Source organism: Bemisia tabaci, chromosome 3 (genome assembly GCF_918797505.1).
Source record: "Bemisia tabaci chromosome 3, PGI_BMITA_v3".
In the NCBI taxonomy this organism is placed as follows: domain Eukaryota; kingdom Metazoa; phylum Arthropoda; class Insecta; order Hemiptera; family Aleyrodidae; genus Bemisia; species Bemisia tabaci.
The window spans coordinates 2,133,772-2,152,283 of record NC_092795.1 but is presented as its reverse complement, the minus strand read 5'-3'; the positions used below and the strand labels follow the sequence as shown (position 1 = coordinate 2,152,283).

At 38.5% G+C, this 18,512-nt stretch overlaps 1 protein-coding gene across 2 annotated transcripts in view; it reads left to right on the top strand.

Annotated features, from left to right (window-relative positions):
* Nucleotides 1–16,751, top strand: part of LOC109039092 (uncharacterized) — a 28,018-nt gene extending 11,267 nt beyond the window's left edge. For both annotated transcript variants that reach the window (XM_019054432.2, XM_019054431.2), the window contains 8 exons: nucleotides 315–3,489; nucleotides 4,467–5,909; nucleotides 6,669–6,813; nucleotides 8,249–8,446; nucleotides 8,858–9,144; nucleotides 10,469–10,538; nucleotides 11,250–11,890; nucleotides 16,053–16,751. In XM_019054432.2, coding sequence (XP_018909977.2) covers nucleotides 315–3,489; nucleotides 4,467–5,909; nucleotides 6,669–6,813; nucleotides 8,249–8,446; nucleotides 8,858–9,144; nucleotides 10,469–10,538; nucleotides 11,250–11,890; nucleotides 16,053–16,108 — 6,015 coding nt within the window. In that variant the 3' untranslated portion in view covers nucleotides 16,109–16,751. The remainder of the gene's footprint in view (nucleotides 1–314; nucleotides 3,490–4,466; nucleotides 5,910–6,668; nucleotides 6,814–8,248; nucleotides 8,447–8,857; nucleotides 9,145–10,468; nucleotides 10,539–11,249; nucleotides 11,891–16,052) is intronic.
* Nucleotides 16,752–18,512: the final 1,761 nt, after the last annotated feature.

Below are 18,512 nucleotides of genomic sequence, written 5' to 3'. Positions count from 1 at the left end.
GTTTTTCCCCAACATTTTTGTTAGAATGAGATTGTGTGTAAGTGAAGTTAGAAAAGGAATTTTAAAGACAGAGTTAGCCTTTCTAAGTCGTCAACTATCAGAACCTTGAAAGACTGATAAGGTTACACCTCTATGAGGAAGGAGTTATACAGAGTTATTTTATGCCATCAATCAGGGAAAACACAGGGATTTGAAAGTTGAAGAAAAGTAGAAACCCTGGAAGAAAGAAGTCGTTTTTCATTGATCAAAAATGTGTCTTGATGAAACAAGAGCCACTACATCATAATTAGTTCCGTTTTTGTTTGTCTTATCAGGTGATATCCTTGCGAATAGCAAGCCGATGCGGAGGAGATGCGCAAGAGATAGTTTTAAGGACTGGTGGAAATGAGGTGGGATCTAGTGGCGGTTCAATGCAAAATGGGGAGCCGGAGTCCAACTCAGCATCAAATGCTAACTCTATCATCCGATCTGTAGCTCAAGTTCTGGAAGCTTCGACCGCTCATTTTAGAAGCCCCAATGTTGTAGCTCCTGCAGATGGTGATCCGATTCCCTTTCTAAAAGCATCCCCACCAGCAGTCTCATTGGGGTCCAAGTCGCCTGCTCAAGCCCACCCATATCAGGGGCCGTTCCCCTTTACGAGTATGACGCATGCCGCTCAAGCCATACACAACAGAGAATCGTTGCAGCAAAGTTCGTCGCAGAATTCCTTTCCGCCTCCACCGTATCCAAGCTCGCAATCAGCTCTCTTCAAAACGCAAAGGTCCAACTCGACAGAAAACTGTACGACTGCTGCAAGTGGTGCAGCGAACGTTGCTCTGTCGAGCCCTTTACTTGTGAATCTCCTCCTCAATGATGGAGTTGCTTCACAAGCTGTAAATAAAATGCCTCCACCGAATGCTGCTCTAATGGAGAAGAAGCTTCAGCGTGTGCAGCAAGCTAATAATCCAGGATCTGCGATTGGCGGGCGGCAAGATCAACAGATACCATCAGACGTGCTTCAACACCATGCCACCAGTTCAGCGTTTGTATGTGTCAGTGCTGATGCCAGTGCCAGTCAGAGAGTTCAAAGGTTTCAGCAACCGGTCAGTGATAATATTTTGGTTACCAGTGTACAAAATAGAGTGGATCCCCACTTATCAATCGGGCAACCACCAGCATTACTGCATTCATCCGATACACTCATTCAGTCTCCGAATTCTATGTCACCAGTTGTCAATGCGTCTTCAAGGCAAGGAAATAGTGCAAATTCTATGTTTCAGCATCAACACCAACAACCCCATCAGCAGCAGCAGCAACAACAACAACAACAGCTACAGAACCAGCAACAACAGCCGCTGACTCAGTCCACTCCTTGCTCACAGCCAAATCCAGTGCAGAATGCTCAAAATTTAGTCTCCCACCAAAATCATGGAGTACTAACACAGACGCAAAGGCACCTGCTTGTCAACCAACAACAGCACTCTCCGTACAGCAGTATCAACGATAATTTGAATAGCAATAATCCAACACCTCCTTCAAATCAGAACCATTTATTTCAAGCAAACCAGCCTAACAATGGACTCTCGGCAACAGTAATGTCAGCCTCTGTCACACCTGCCGTAACATCTAATCTCGACCAAGCAGTAGAGCAGTACCTCCTATCAAATAACTGTCAGAATCAGCAACTTTCCCAAACTTCTCTCTCCAATCCTACGACGATTAGTCTCTCCACTTCTCATCAGTCGAAAGCGGTTCCTGCCAGTTTCACTGATGTAAGTTGTATGAACTTCACTGCTGATTCTCCTCTCACTGTCTTTGCTCAGTCGACGCCCATTTCATCAGCAGCATCAGCTCATCTTACTGTCAACGATAAGAACCCGGCACGTTTGACTCCCAATCATAACTCCATAAGTGACAAGCTACCTTCTTCAAATCGAATAACTTCAACAAACAGTAGTGTTTCAGCGAATATTGTTCCTAATTTTTCTCAACAGACGGGAAGACAACCTCAGAATACATTTCCTTCAAGACCTATCACTGATGTATCACAGGTGAATCAGCCATGGTCTTCGTCTGGAACAACACCCATAAGCTCGACGCAAAAGTATGGCCAGGAAGGGCTTAAAGAGGCAACTGCAGAAACTAGTCAGATACCCAATTTGCACTCGCCTTCATTAACCTCTTCGGGAAAGGAACGTCAGATGCTTATCAACCCGCTGACTGGAGATTTGGAACCAATGCCGAGTGAAAGCAGTTCTGAAAGTGAAACTGACGAAAGAGACACTGTACCCAATTCTACTTCAGCTGTAGAGTTTCCGCTATTCAGTTTTCCATCACCATTGAATGACAGGTCAAACTCCATGTTTTCAGATGATGATGACGATGATATTAGCTCAATTGTCTCACGGCGTGCAGACACAACGACCACTGATCAGTCGGACTCCGAAGCGACAGTGAGGTCAACAAATAGTGATACTTCATCTGTTAGTCGGCACCGAGTGAGATCAACTGTTAGCCCAAGTCCCACGTGCAATCCCTCTGGAGAGAAAATTAAACTAAGGCTTAAGTTAGAAAAGAACGAACCTGTCACACCAGCATATAAAGTTGATGTGTCATTTGTTTCAACTTCGAAAAAGTCTGATAAAGGTATTGCTAGTAAAGGAAGCCCAACGAATGTTTCGTCGCCAGTTGGTACACCTTGTGTGTCTAATGAAGAGCCTAGAGTACCTCCTCTTCACATATCATTAAGAGGGAGAAATGCTGCAGTTGTTGTTAGTTCAAAGAAAGAAAAATGGAAAGACGAGCCATTTCGAAGTAGTGAGTTGAAAAAGTCTGGCAACTCAAAGCTGAAAACATGTACAAAAGATAGTAGTTTAAAGAAGGTGAATAGCAGCGAATACCAATCAGGTTGTAAAATGTCTGCAAAGCCTTTTGTAAATAATACAATAGATCGTGATACTATAAGTGATTTAAAATTAAAAAATAAGTGTAAGGGAAGAAATAGTTGTGATTCTGACGATAACTTATTAAGCGTGGAACAAGGTGAAGTGACATCACAGTACACTCCTGTATACCCTACAGAAGCAGAGGTTGCTTCGATTCTTAGATCAGTGCCGAGTGATGGTCACAAAATGAGTCTGAGCGTTAGTAATAAAATTAAGAAGCGCGACTTAAAGAAAAAATTCCCCCGTGAAAGATCTCTTCTAACAAGTTATAAAATGACTGATGAATCTCCAAATCATGTGTTCAATAAATTAGATTCTGGAATCAACAAGTCTTCGAATACCGCACGCACTACCAAGAGCAAAGGAGCCTCGCTTTTCAAAAGTGTCGTCAAAACTGTGGCCAAAGATCGATCTCTTGTTGCTGCAAGAACCGCCAATGCTCGAAGTGTCACCAATGGATTGTCCTCCAACGAACCAGGTTCTACAACTAAAACAGGAGGCTTGTTGGGTGTTTCAAGTCAGCGCAGGCTCAGTGGTGATTCCAAAGATGCTTCATTCGCCACAGGTTCGTCTTATTTTTAAAGTTTTATTTTTTAAAGATTTTGGACACCATCTGCATGGCACTGACATCAATGCCACTTAAGTGTCTTTAACCCTTCCACAGATTATACTTATTTTTCCAAATACAAGTCCCACTTATCTTGCATTTTGTGTAAAATGAATTCAATGATAAAAGTATCCAAGCAGAAGTGTTTTATCAGCTCAATGCCACCATCGCAGGCTTTTAAATCCACAGTTCCCATTATGAGCGAGGATCTGCCCTTGAAAATAACTACAAATCAGCCTCCATAAAGTTGAAAATCAACCAAATCTTTTCTCAGACTTGATAATAGATCCCTTTTTTTTCCCCCTTTACCTCGGAATTTCCCTGTTTCAATTAGGATTTCAAAACTAGCTTGAAAGTCCTAGGTAGCCTAACACCAACTACATCAAAACAGCAGTGTAATTGCATTGTGCAGCATTATGCTTCCTTATCTGAAAGGCAGTCCCATATGCTGTAAGAGTATTAACCCATTTACCAACAATGTAGAAACCACCAGGAACCTGCCACCAGACAAGGTGTAATTGAAGAAGCCCAGAATATGTTACCTCTTGTAAAATTTACGTAGAAAGCAATTTTTCCAAAAAAAAGCATTTAAATCAATTCCCAAATGAGAATTTAGCATGTATTTTTAACACTGATCAAAAGAAACAAGAATCTTACTAACGTCATTTGTATCTTTGTTATCTAGCTAATGTTAATTATATATAATCATTTCTTCGTCAGGAGTTGATTATTGAACCAAATTTTACCTTATCTTAGTTTAAACATTTTTTACTAAAATTTGAATAAAATTTTACCTAAAATTTTGAAGAGGGAGCATATGAAAAGGAGCTCTTTAGTTTGTTCGGTGTCTAGTGCCTTGTTCTATTTTTCTCCAAATCCATTGTAGAATTTTCTTACATGTCTTTCATTTTTGGTTTTCTTTCGGTTTGTTGCAGGATCTGCTACGAGTGGTCTCATAAGCTTGAAGGGAAAATCTTCGAACCTTCCAAAAATGTTGGATGTTGGAAGCTTTAAATCTGTTGGAACTGATAATCTTTCATCAAACCCCGAGTCAAACGTTATGAATCACAATTCGACTGATTTGATGAAGAAAGGGGTGAATAATAAAACTGGTGTAAAAAGTAAACTATCCAACTGCAATAAGCTGAAGAACGAGCTTGGATTGAAACTAGACTGCAGTCTTTTGAAACATAAAGAATTAGAATATAAAAGAAGTCATTTCAACAAGAAACCGATGAATTCATTAACAGTTGGGCGCGTGCAAGTTTTAGATCAGAGTTCGAATAAGCTACATGTTGTAAATAGTTTTGATAATTCTTCAAGCTTACCCAATCAGTTGAATGTGATGGAGAAGAAAACAAAGCAGAAATTGGGAGAAGATACATCAAAAGAAGCATCACTAAAATGTGAGAGCGTTGTCCTCAAAGAGGAAGTTGGGCAGGTCGTCAAAATAGCTGAATCTTTAACTGGTCATGGGAACGAGAGTCCTGCTCGGCCAAGCGGGGAAAATGCAAATACGCAAGGTGAAGACTCAGGAATCGAATCAATGGATGCTCTCTCAGAAAAATCACCCAATCAAGGAGAAAGCCCTTGTCGCAAAGACGAGAAGGAATCCCATATTGAGGGTGGTCGTGATTTTTTAAGTCATCATGATCATCAAAAATTATTGTCATCAGTGCCTTCAGTGAATCCCATTTCTCATTCGGATTCAATTTGCTTAGAAAAGAAAAGTCTTGCCTCAGATTTACCCAATGCCAAGGTCGACAAAAGTATTTACGATTTCGATGCCAGTTGCGGGGACAAAGATCTAGGAGAACCTGGGCCTCTTGAAAAACGCAACTTAGATTCTTGTAGACTTTTACACAACAATCATCTAGTTAAAAGTGAGAGTGATAGTGTTTTAGGTGCCGATAATAATATAGAAAATATTAACAACAATAGTAGAAGAAACATTTTAGTGAACAGTTCTAATAATCTAATGAGGATAAGTAGTGATATTCAAAGTACTGATAACCCTGTACATAGTTTGCATTTTAAATCCGAGAGCGATTCAAAATCCTCTGTCAGTTGTTTAAATTCTCCAGCCGTTGAAGATCCGCAGCCAATCAGAGTCACGCCTGCTCTTTACACATACTCCAATCCGGAAAAACACCTGGAAGATACACCACCCCCAGCCTCTCCAATTGAGGACGAGCTCGCTACGAGTCCTGCCGTTTCGAGTGCGCGTTCCGTCCTGGAGACTAAGTTATCACCATCTCCAGATCAGGATCATCGAGAGTCGTCCTCATCAATATCAACCTCCTTACGGCCTAAACGCAAACGGAAACCTGATTCAGAAACGACCCAAACCACTTCAACGGAGGGAAAAGCTTCATCTGGTATGTTCCTTGATTCCTTGTTTACCAATGTGTATTTGTCTGTAGCAAAAGGTATCCTGAATTCTGATGCAGAAAGTTAAATTTTTCAGGAAAGTGTTTTTCGTCAAGTTTGCTTACAAATTTGATCAGAGATATCATGGTTGAGTTTTCTTTTGAAAAAATCAAATACCATTGGATATTTGTAAATATTGCCATGAAGATGTGCATTTCTTGTTTTCAGCGTTCAATATTTTGTACATTTCAAATTTGTGTTCAATTATCAACTTTGTGATTGAATAACGTCTACCATGAGGGAATGAATAAACATAAGTGATGCGATTTCTGTCGAAGCATCAGGAGCTCACTTTATATCATAATCGCCTCTTTTTTACATAGACTGTTGTCAGCAGTGCGTCGATTATCGAATATCCACTGTCTCTCATTTGATCAAATTTCCCTGAAATCTCATTTTGACGTAGCTTGTTCACTCCTCTAGTATTCTTACATTTTACCAACCAGATCCAAATTTCCTCTTTGTTACTCCAAGTGTGGTGATCAGAGTTCGGTGTAATGAGGCTCTCTTATCAGAGCGTGTACTTTGGAACCCTGCACCTCATAAAGCAATCTGATCACCCATTACATCAGGAGGCCACACTACATGACACCTCCCCAACGATTTTGCTTTAAATTATTTGAGAGTTTTTTTGTCACCAATCACATCGGGGGAAAAGAATATTGAGTTTATGAATGAGTGTTCTTAAAGGTCTTCCTTATTTACAGATAAATTATCAAGTAATGTTGCCGAAGATGGAGACCAGTCTATTCGAAGCAAGTCATTACTTGAGCAGCTATTAATCGAAATACCTAGCGGGACCTCAGTGGAAGTTCGGAAAGCCACAAGAAACACTCGTTCTCAGAATCAGAGGTAAATTTAATTTATCATTGTATTTTTCTCAAGTTTAGGTGAATTCATGTTGGTGCATGTTTTGGACTACTTTAAAGAAAGGCAAAATTTAGGTTAACCGATATCGAAAGTCCTAACACATCATTGAGCTCCTTACAAAAACTTGTGCGGAGTAAATAATTTTTGACAGATTTTTGCTTGACTGCTGAGAGTTGAACTCTTGGGACCTTTCTGTGATGTTCTCTTGGATAATGGAGAATGTTCTCACAAAATTTTATTACATTTGCAGTAAATACTTCTTCCTGTCAGGCTACATAAACACGCCAAAAAACAGAGATATGCGATTGCTTCAAACTGTGGTTAGTAACAGTCACTGTGATGCTAGTTCTTCCCATTGATTACATACATAACTATTACTTAACAATCAGTACCGTCGAGGAACAGTAGATAGAAACGCTCAAATCGCTGGTTACTATAACTGTTTTACCATGACGAAACCATCAAGAAACCGGTCATTGTGACCAGTCAGGCAGTAAATGTGATCAAGCAGAATGTTGGTTCGTTTTCTTTAACATCTAGCCCACCTTCAAACTAGGGGCTAGAGGCTCATTAGTAGAACTGTTGACTGTTGCCTCTCAAAGATCGTCGGGCCGACGATCTTTGAAGGTAACCGATGTGTTCGGGATACATCACAGATCAGATCTTGAATTTTTCAAGGAATTCCGTGCAGAAATGGCTGAGAAATAGAAGAATTGGTGCCAGTTTGAGAGCCCCAGTTTGTAAGTGGGCTGGACGCTTTATGAAAAAATGGAATAATCTTCGGCTGAATCAATTGAAAATGAAGAAGTAAAGTCAAACCTATTGTCTGACTTTACTATTATCATGATTCCAGCGTCCCCTCACCTCCCTCATCCTCCTTTTTCACCTCCCTAGAGTATCTTTATAGACAGAGTATGCCCATTTCTGTGCTGGTTTTAAGCTGACATGTTCTTACGACTGTAAATAAACGAACAAGATGGCTGTTATCAGCAAGCAAGTTTGAGGTCATGCACATCTTACATCCTCCTGTGATAAAGGCGAAAGGCAATTCAACAGTGTTTTCATGTATTCTTTATAGATATGCTAGTTCAAATTGTTACTGCCGTATAATTGAAATTGTCTTCAAATTTTAGCTTCTTATTAATGTTACGGTGAGTCGCTATCTTGTTTGTTTATTTACGACCGTAAGAGCATCATGAAGCCTAAAAACTCGTCGACCAATCAAAAAGCGGCACAGTTTTCCTGTAATATAAAGATACAAATGGGCATACTCTGTCTATAAAGGTACTCTACACCTCACTCTCTTGAGGTTACATTTAACATCTAATGCGCAATGTTCTCTTGTGATTAGATTGGGCACTTGAGAAAATCAGTCGTTTTAGTCTTCTTTTTTCAGTTGTACTTGGTCTTTTTTCAGACTTGGACACCCCAGTCCAGATGTATCATCAACGACGACAGTGACTGGAGGTTCCAAAACACCCAAAAATAGTCCTTTAGGAACAGACTCTGAATCAAGCTCTAGCAAAACAAGGCTTCCTTCCCTCAGAGCAGCAGCCAAGAGGCAGCGCCAAACTTCTGAAAATTCCAATGCCAATGATGACTCTTCAACTATCAGGTATTTAGCGGAATATTTTTTATCAGTAAATCTCAACATGTTGCCTACCAAACAGGGTTGCCACAGACAGTTGATCCTCAAGCCACCAATGAACAAATTTCGTGGTGACCTCATTTTTGTCACAATTTGCACTTCAAATTTTTGAAATTTGCCAAATGGAGGTACTGAAAAAGTATTTAATTTTTCTGTCGATGAGGCACTGAATAATCTGAGAAAGTACTGTAAAAGCACCGATTTTTTGTCAGCCAGTTTTAGTGGACACAGCTCCTCTGCTTTTTTTATAAATATAGGGTGATTTTTAAATATTTAATTTTACATCAGATTCACTTCCAACTCCTGTAATTTTTTACCACAGTCCACACTTTGTGTGTTTGTTAATTTATTTTTCTTAATGCTCCATGATTGTTTCAGACCTAACAAACGAAAATGTTCAGAAAATGCTGCAGAACTGATCAAAGCATGCATGGGTCTAGAAGAAGGTCAGGGGAAGAAAACTGTTTGCAGTACGAGCATCACATGTTCCCCTCCCTTGTCAACCATCGCCGCAACTCAATCCTCAACGATGGTACTAACAATAGCCTCCTCACCGGTTTCTCAAACCCTATCAGCTGTTACAACTTCATCACTGGCAACACCTACCATTACAGTTGATTCTAAGTCGAACTCCAGCACCGTTACACCAATGAAGACCAGAAAAGGTATGTAATGATTAGACCTCTCTTTTGTTATCATTTTCGTTGCCCTTTTCATTCCTTTTCAAAAAATTCAGTAAGTCGGCTGCTATTCTGGTCACTATAATCAGCCAAAAGCGCTTCTTTCAAAGATGAGGCTACTTTGCAAAACAGGCAATTCCTAAGAAAATCACAGAAAAATTGAGATATTCTTATTCCAATGAAACACATTTCTCTTAGCTCAGTTCAGTAGTAAATTTTTCACCACTGAGATTTACAAGGTAACCATCAACAAGAGTTTGGAACATTTTAAACAGGGTTGCCATAGTTAGGGAACACGGGTTAATTTCAGGGAATTTGAAAAAGCCAGGGAAAACCTGGAAATTTCAGAGGAAATGACAAAAGTGTCGAGGAAAAATTGTTAAATCATCTTTATTTGCTTTCCAGAATGAATTTGACTTCAAACAACGAAGTTTGCCTGAAAACTATTCCAAAGTCCTTTTAACCATCTGCCATATCTTCAATGGGCCTGTTGCAAACTTTGTTAGAGCAAAAATAAGAGTTGTTTCCAGTAGATAAAGCCTTAAAAATTACGATGAGTGCATCAGCAAAATCTGAAATGCACTCATAACTTCACAATCTGCATAAGAAATTTGCAGTTTTTTGAGCTCCCCGCTTCAAAACCGATAGTACGGCACAGGCGAACATTTTGTTAGAGGAGTCTCTCCATCGTCAGCAATATTCATCATGGCCGAAGTTTTCGCAGTTCCGCATGTTATTCAAGGAGAGTTCAAGGTCAATCAAGACGGGCGAGGAAAAAATGAACGTAGACACGCCGTTTGTTATCTGGTCTTATCTTGGTCGGGTGTTATCTGGTCTTATCTTGGTCGGTGTGCCTTGGCGGATTGCCGTCGGCCATGATGAATATTGCCGATGATGGAAAGACTCCTACAAAATGTCCACCTGTGCCGTAGTATCGTTTTTGAAGCGGGAAGCTCAAAAAACTGCAAATTTCTTACGCAGATTGTGAAGTTATGTGTGCATTTCAAACTTTGTCGATGCGCTCATTTTGATTTTTAAGGCATTATATATAAGAAACAACTCTTAGTTTTGCTCTAGCAAAAGTTTGCAACAGGCCCATTGTCAGAGAATTGATCAAAATGTGTCAGGAAGACACAGTTCAAAATTCTGTGGCAATCCTGTCTAAAACGCAAAGCGTTTGTCTGGAGCGGGCGTTTTTGCCTCACAGCCAAGCGTTCAATTTTATGACAAAATGTCTGATTACCCAGTTCGTGAGCCTCTTAAATTATGGGAAAAGAAGTTTCATTCACAATCTTTGCTTTATTTTCAGGGAACAGTGGCAATAATGAAGGAGATTCATCTGATGATGAGCCATTGAGTGACATTCTAGAAAAAAACAGGTTAGACCCTCAATTTTGTATTCTTTTTTTCTTCTACTTTTTAAAATTCACTCTGTCTACAAAAAGACTTTAAAATACACAAATATGAGTGTAATATCAATGTAGTACAAGTTAAATTGGGTGGCTGGTAGAGCAGAAAAAGCGTGAACTCCTGGTTTGCGGATCACAGTGAAATCTCAGAATCCTAACTTTACTTTATAGACTGTAACAAAAAAACTGGATATTAAGGTTCTGTCAAGTAGCATAGGAATTACACAGATCTGCAAATTTTTTTCAACAAAAATGCTAGGGATATGGTGCTAGACACCTGTGTAATTTTTAGCGCCAAGTCAATGAATAATGCCAGTATTTTCCCCCTCTACCCAACAATTTTATAGAAAATCTAGATTTTCCACTAAAACAGAACTACCACCAATGAAATTCAAATCGTAAAGATAATTTTTCGATCATTATTTTTGTATAAAAATTTGTCTTATTTTTTTTTTACCCTTTTTAGATTAGTGGATGAAAAAAATTTTTCTCAAAAATATCCAATAATTCTCTGTTTTGGAAAGAAAGGAGATTCCTGTCACAGTCCCAAATTTTGAAACGTGGCACTCTCTTATTTTTGTAGTTTCAATGTCAACCTTTCTCTTGACATTCTCTCACAATTCTTTTATACTGCATGGGATATTTTAAATAATATTTGGTTTCTTTTTTTATTACTTGTAGAACTAAATCAGGCGGGACATCCCGATCTAGTCGCACAAACAACACAAGACGGTCAATGCGGCAAACGCAAAGTTCAAGCACTCCAGGCACCCCGCGAGTGCAGAAAGCGCAGCCTGTAACCAGTGCAGCGTGTTTAACGACTGCAACTGCAACTTGCACCACAAACTCCGCTGCGGAAACGTCATCAGGCTCGTCCTCAGCGACTTCGACAGCATCGTCAACAGTGCCGCAGACGACCTCTGCTTCGACCGCAAGCAGTGATAGAAGTAAAAATATCGGCTCGACAATCGCTGGCTTAGATAAACTGAACATGAACGTCAAGTGTGTTGTTGATGTGAAAGTAGACGATCCAAACAGTTTAGGTTGTAAGTTGAATAATATCGTGAGTGGTAATAGTAACAATTGTAAATCAAGTAGTAGTAATAGTGGGACAAGTGCATTAAATAGTAGCAAGCGTGGGAGTACTGTAAAAAGCTCGGGTGTTGTAGGTATCTCTGTAACTTCGTCTTCGCCATCAACGCAAGCTCCAACAACGACTGTAACGTCTGCCTCCATTTCAACATCATCGGCTGGTTCTAATAACACGAGCTCTCAAAGTGATGAGATTAATACGAGGAGAAAAACCAGAAGCAATATTAATGGTAAGTATCCTAAACTAACCCAACTAAATTGATAATAGGGTTTATTTTCCAGGGAAAAACCGGGAAAACCCAGGAAATGGAATTTTGAAGGAAACCCCAGGGAAAACTGAGATAATTTGACATTAACTCGAGAATCCTCTCTTTTCAAAGTAGAAAGTTTGTCTATTTGAACACTAATAAGCATAATATTTTTTTTTTAAGAATAGGATTGTGTGGTAGGAAAGTTAGACAAGAAATTTAAAAGACAGAGTTAGCTTTTCTAAATTGTTAGTTACAAGAACCTTGAAAGAGTGGTCGTTTTGCACCACTGTGACGAATGGGCCATAAAAAGTCATTTTATGCAATCAATTAAGGAAAACATAGGACATTTGAAAGTTGAAGAAAAGTAGAAACCCTGTGATTATTACACATGCTACCATGTATATTGTCCGACCATGTTTCTTACTTTCCATGCTGAGTGGATCCTTTGCAACCTTTGCGTTCTAGCAGTAGTTCTCAGGAGATCCTGAAACCATTTTTACACTACCCTTGGGTCCATTGCTAAAGTAATGGTTGCTCTTAGTATGATCATACAAGAGTCCTTCTATAGGAAGAGTTGAAACACCTCAGATTTAGGAACCATGAACTGTCATGTAGATCGCACATTTCGTACGGTTTTTCATAATCTTTCCATCATCCTACTCCTGCTTTTCTCCCTCCTATTCATTTTCTCATTCCATTCAATCCATGTCCTAACTTCAACACATTCACTGCCAAGTTGATCATAGTGACTGTTTTTAGTTAGTTGCACCAGACCAAAATGGTCAGTGATGAGTGACAGTGACTGGCTTTTAAACGGCACATTTTCATTGTTCTGCTGTGTGACAGATGTGCTCTCTGCAAGTCTTCTACAGAACTAGTAGTTGAGTACATACCAGTTATATTCTTAACTGACGTGAAGCGACAGTATTGTGGCAATTGAAGGAAACCGTTGTTTGAAGAGCTCAAATTTGATCATTTCCTTGCAAGTTTTTCTGATCAGATGGGTAACGCTAAAACATATCAGCAAGGCATGTGTTAAGTCCATCCTCACCCTAGTCTATCCACTTCAACACAGTTAGTTGTTAACTTTGTTGAAGTTGGTGGAAAATTGTTAGAAATACCCACAAAAAAGTGCGATCTATGACTGATTGATGCGTTAATCAACAGAAATTAATGGTTGTTCGAGTCCATGTTTTTCAGCAATATATTAAAATTATACTTTAGTTAGTCTCAAGAAAAAAAGGGGGAAGCACTCTTTAAACAACCCTCATATTTTTCCTCCTGTCTGCTGTAACCTTGAAACTTATTAATTAAAGGGGTACGTGCAAAAAGGGCCATTTTGGGCCTGGGGCAGATACCTTTGAGACTTGCCCTATTCATTCACCAAACCATGTTCCATCTTTTCCCAAAGATTCAAGCCCCCCAAAAATTTTGGGGAGACACGGCAGGGGGTCAAAGTTAAAAACCGGCAAAATTTTAGTGTATTTACGAGGTTTGTTCGATTAGAAACCGGATTTTGGTGATAACTAGCCCACAATGCATCAGAATTAGGTTTTCTTGAATTTTCCTAATAGCTGAAAATATACTTAAGGACGCTACGTTCACAAATTTGAAAAATCTTCATTAGCTTCGTTGGTATGTGGCTTGAAGTAAGGCAACCTCATGGATGTTTTGCGACTTTTATGTTTGACCGAGCTTGTCTCCCTTTTTTCGGTCTTGCACTACATTTTTCAATCCATAAGGATGATTAGAGTTTCGTCTCCATATCGTAGCTGTACACTTAAGTATTTTCACCGAAAATTATCCTATCCAAAAATGTAGGATCATTGTTAGAACGTTCAAGCAGCTGAAGGAAAATTGACATTCGGTTGGATTTTTGTTCAACGGACAATGATCAAGGGGCAAGTGCACCTGAAACTCGATGCATGTCTACATACTCTATCAAAATTGTATGTACAGAGCCTTCAGAAATATTACACCGTTCAGCAAGCTTGAAACTACCATTTTCGAGCACTTTTGCCCGCACTTTATCCGTACTTTATACAAATGTCAGTTGCCGGTGACGGTTGATTCCCATGCTTTTCATCTTCGACGAACTTTTGACCAGTTTTGAATCTTTTAACCCACTCAAAACATTGAGAACAACTCCTAAAATGATCTTGTTATACTTTACTTAGCATACCAAAAGTTTTGATACAAGGTACACCGAGTTTAAAACAAAATTTAATGTTTAATCTTTGCTCTATCAGTGATCGCATAATAAAAATCGCAGAACGCACCTGACTTACTCGTATTAAAGATGACACAGAATAAACACTGATCTAAATAAACAAAATCTGTGAATCTAGCGTTCTTCAGTAGGTTATCAGCTATCAGTAAAGTCCAAGGAAACCTAATTCGGAAGCGCACTGGGATAGTTATCACCAAAATCCGGTTTCTAATCTAACAGACCTCGTATTACTCGAAAACCAAGAAGTTTTGAAAAACGCGGTGTAAACGAGCGTTTTCAACGTGACGAGAGCTTTCAGAAAATGTATAACATCATAGGGTTTTGTCAACTTCAGCTCGAGTTATCGCCTCCGAAGCGCCGGAACGCTCAAAGAAGACCCCTTATTTTTTCACGTTCGGGCCGATTTAAAAAGAAAGCCATATTTTTATTTTGATGAAAAACTGATATGTTGTTCCTGACTCTCTGCAGCCCCCTAACTCTTTACCGCATGCTGGGGAAATGTTTTGGTCGCGAGTTATAAGAGCGGAAAGGAGCGAAGGTCGGGAAAATAGGCTATTTCAAACGGCGCGCGGCGACGGACCAGGAGACATGTGGCAACAATGCGAAATCGGCCAAGGAGTGTGTTTCGCAGAACTGAGTGGGAGGGGACGTTTTCCTTCCGATCAACGCCGCGCGCGCAGTTTGAAATAGTCCATTTTCCCGACCTTCGCTCCTTTCCGCTCTTATAACTCGCGACCAAAACATTTCCCCAGCATGCGGTAAAGAGTTAGAGGGGCTACAGAGAGTCAGGAACAACATATCAGTTTTTCATCAAAATAAAAAAATGGCTTTTTTAAAATCGGCCCGACCGTGAAAAAATAAGGGGTCTTTTTTGAGCGTTCCGGCGCTTCGGAGGCGATAACTCGAGCTGAAGTTGACAAAACCCTATGATGTTATACATTTTCTGAAAGCTCTCGTCATGTTGAAAACGCTCGTTTAAACCACGTTTTTCAAAACCTCTTGGTTTTTGAGAAATAAATTCGCGAAAATTTTGCCGGTTTTAACTTTGACCCCCCGCCGCGTTGCCTCAAAATTTTTGGGGGGCTTGAAACTTTGGGAAAAGATGGAACATGGTTTGGTGAATGATTAGGGCAAGTCTCAAAGGTATCTGCCCCGAGCCCCAAATGGCCCTTTTTGCTTGTACCCCTTTGTTCTCCATGAGAATTGTCAACTTTTTGTGGCTCTGAGTGTCTGCAGGATTTGTAAAACTTGTAAACTTACAGGAAAAGTCTGAAACATTAATGACCAGGCTGTAAAGTCCGGGAAAAATCCACAATTTTTACAACTGGTTTGCAAAAATCTAAAAATTTGTCTAGATCTAGGCAAATTATAAGATCAGAGTTTTTTTCATGGTTTCATAAGGGCATCAAAGGAGACAGGAAGTAAGTTTCAGTTCAAGTAAGCTCCAAGAGAAAGGAAAAAATGCACATAAATTAGAAACTACTCAAAGCCAGTCCAAAGTGAAAATTGTTTTAAAACTCATTTTAATGTGCTAGTGAGTCATTATTTTATTTTTCGTTTATAATTTATCTACATCTTGTGAAATCCGTTTTACGTTTTTATTTTTATTTGAATGCAAATATCTTGGCTTGGCTCTTACATTTGACTCCTGATTTCTTTTTATTTTTGGCTTTGGGCCTTTTAAAGTTTTATTGTAAACATGTTGTATGTTGACAATATAACATGTACCAACTATCGCTACTACTGCAGGGTTCAGGTTCTTTCTAACAATGTCGCAAGTTCAAGGCGCAAATTTCCAATAGATGGTTTCATTTCCTGATTATTCAGCTATCTAATAAACATCATTGGATACTGTTGTAAAGTTGAAAATTGGATTCGCTTATCTAATGTATCATTGTTTTACTTTTACAGCTGTTGACGCAGATTTGTCCAACAAACGAAGAAGAGGCTCAAGGGATAGTAAATGACCTGAGGAGTCTTTACCAACTTCACCTCCTGCAGTGATGCAAATCTTCTTGCAGTCTAACTTGCTTGACTCGCCTTCTTGGTTAAGTTGGTAACTATCACTCATCTTAGTGCATTAACCCTTGTTTTTGTGGTACTTATTCTTTATGTAAAGTTATATTTGTTTTTAATTTTCAACTGTACAACTCTGATGCAAAGAGAAATTTATCAAAAAATGACGCAATGGCAAATGAAAATAAAAAAATAGAATTAAAAAAGAATGTATTATAGTATGTTTGTTTTCAAAGAAATAAGTTGTTCAATCAAGAAAATACACACACTCACTAACACTTTTTAGTTTTCACAGACCGTTCTATTTTAATAGATCATTTCTTAGATTACCTATTGAGTTATTGTCATGAAAGGAAGTGGAAAATTGATTTGAAGCTTAAAAGGTACGCTTGGCAATGATCCACGGACACTTTTCCACACCAGTATACACATTATGAAGCAAGCAAACATACATACATCCACAAATAAAAAATTGTATTATAGCTATAAATACATCTAATTCCTGTGTTAATACTTACTCTTGAATGTTAATATGTTAAAAAATTTTATATTGTTAAAACTGACAATACTTTATTAGTATATTATTTTAATGAAGCTCTGATTGTACATTTTTAATTTTTTAACCTCTTTATTATTTTGATTAAGTCAAAAGTTGCCTAAAGTATGGACAACTTTAAACTGTAACATTACTACTATTATTTTTATTTATTTTTTTTTTTACACACATAAATCAGTTTCCTCTATATTTTATGAACGCTTAAGCTCTTTTTTTTTATATTTTTTTTCTCATTGTTTTCTTTTCCTTTATTACTAGATGTTACTAGTAATATTTAAGTTATTAATTTAAGAATTTTTTTTCTTAGCCAGTTTCATAGATGGAAGTCTTTTCATTTAAATATTACCTCAGTTATAATTTCCCTTGGCAACTGCTTTCTTCAAATTTGAAATTTGATATTACTCAGATGTTTTTTCTTTTTTTTCTAGAAAGAGGAACAATATTTTTTATTTTCGTGCACTCGATTGTTATTTCCTTTTCAATTTTATTCTTTGACTTTCTCTCAATTATTGCTACTTGACATTGTAGTTGCACTGTCATAGCCTAGTAAGCTTGTACTCTTAAGTATGTGGCCGTTTGATGAAAGAATAGCTTTGAAAGTTCTGCTTGCCGTTGGAAAAGAATTAATAGCAATTTCTTGTTACTATTAACCTTGATGAGTCGTTATTTTCTCCTGTATAGTGTAGCAATATGAATGATCCTCAATTATTTTTGCTGGCAAGTTCAGTAAATGATCCAGCATCAATTTTTACTCATAACCAGGAGTGCAAATAGTTCGAAGCCTTCATATTTTTTTCTGCATTGTTCAGATTTAGATGGAAAAAATGAGCGTAAGCTGAAAGGAAGAGTACTGATGAGGGCTGTTTTTCGGCTCCTCTGCTGAATTTCTTTAATTCTCCGATTTTTTGCTGTTTGAGAGTCTATATTATACGGAATGCATCATGATGTGATCATATCTGGTCTCTTTTCAGGATTAATACTGGCCTAAATATGATTCGAAGAATGCAGATTTTTCGACAGAAGTCCACATTTTTCAGCGGAATCGACCTTCAGACCTTTATTTAGGCCAGTGTCAGGTCTGAGAATGTCTAAATCACAATGCATTCTGTAAACTTTAGACCTTTACTTCAGTGAGCAAAAAATCGTAGAACTGAGAAAATTCAGGATGGGGGCAGTAAAAGCTCTTATCAATATCCCTCCTTTCCCAACAATTTTTGACAACACGGGTTTTTTTAATTTCATTAGGTGCAAGCTTGTTTTTTTCTTACATTTTCTCTGGCTAGTCAAGACTTATTTGCATCCATGCTTTAACCAGACTATCACTATCTTATTGCATTTTAAAGCAGAAAAAATACTGTTAAATACCTGCTTGTCTCTAAATTGACGGCTGAGCTGATGTTCCAATTGACCCATTGTAAATTATCGCTGGTTAATACAGCCAAAATATGTCCTCAAGTTCTCTGTTAGAGCACACTGAAAGAAGCTCTGAGGTAACTAAGTCTAAACCCTAATCAAGTACAACCCCCTCCCCCTCCCATTCATGTAACTACGCAGAAAGATTTCCTACTCTGGAATGTTGGAAAATTGATAGAGAATCAATTTTTTTTATAAATTTAATGCAGTTCGATGCTTTTCCCTACTCATCATCATTATTAGAGTCTTGGCGCTCAAGGGCATTTCTTCTGAAAGATTCTCCTTTTCTTGGGGGTCAGAGCACTTTTGCTAGAAGAGTATAGGCATGTAAGGAGGTCCCTATTTTATCAGGCATTCACCGATGCCTCCGTAAGTAAGTTCAAACC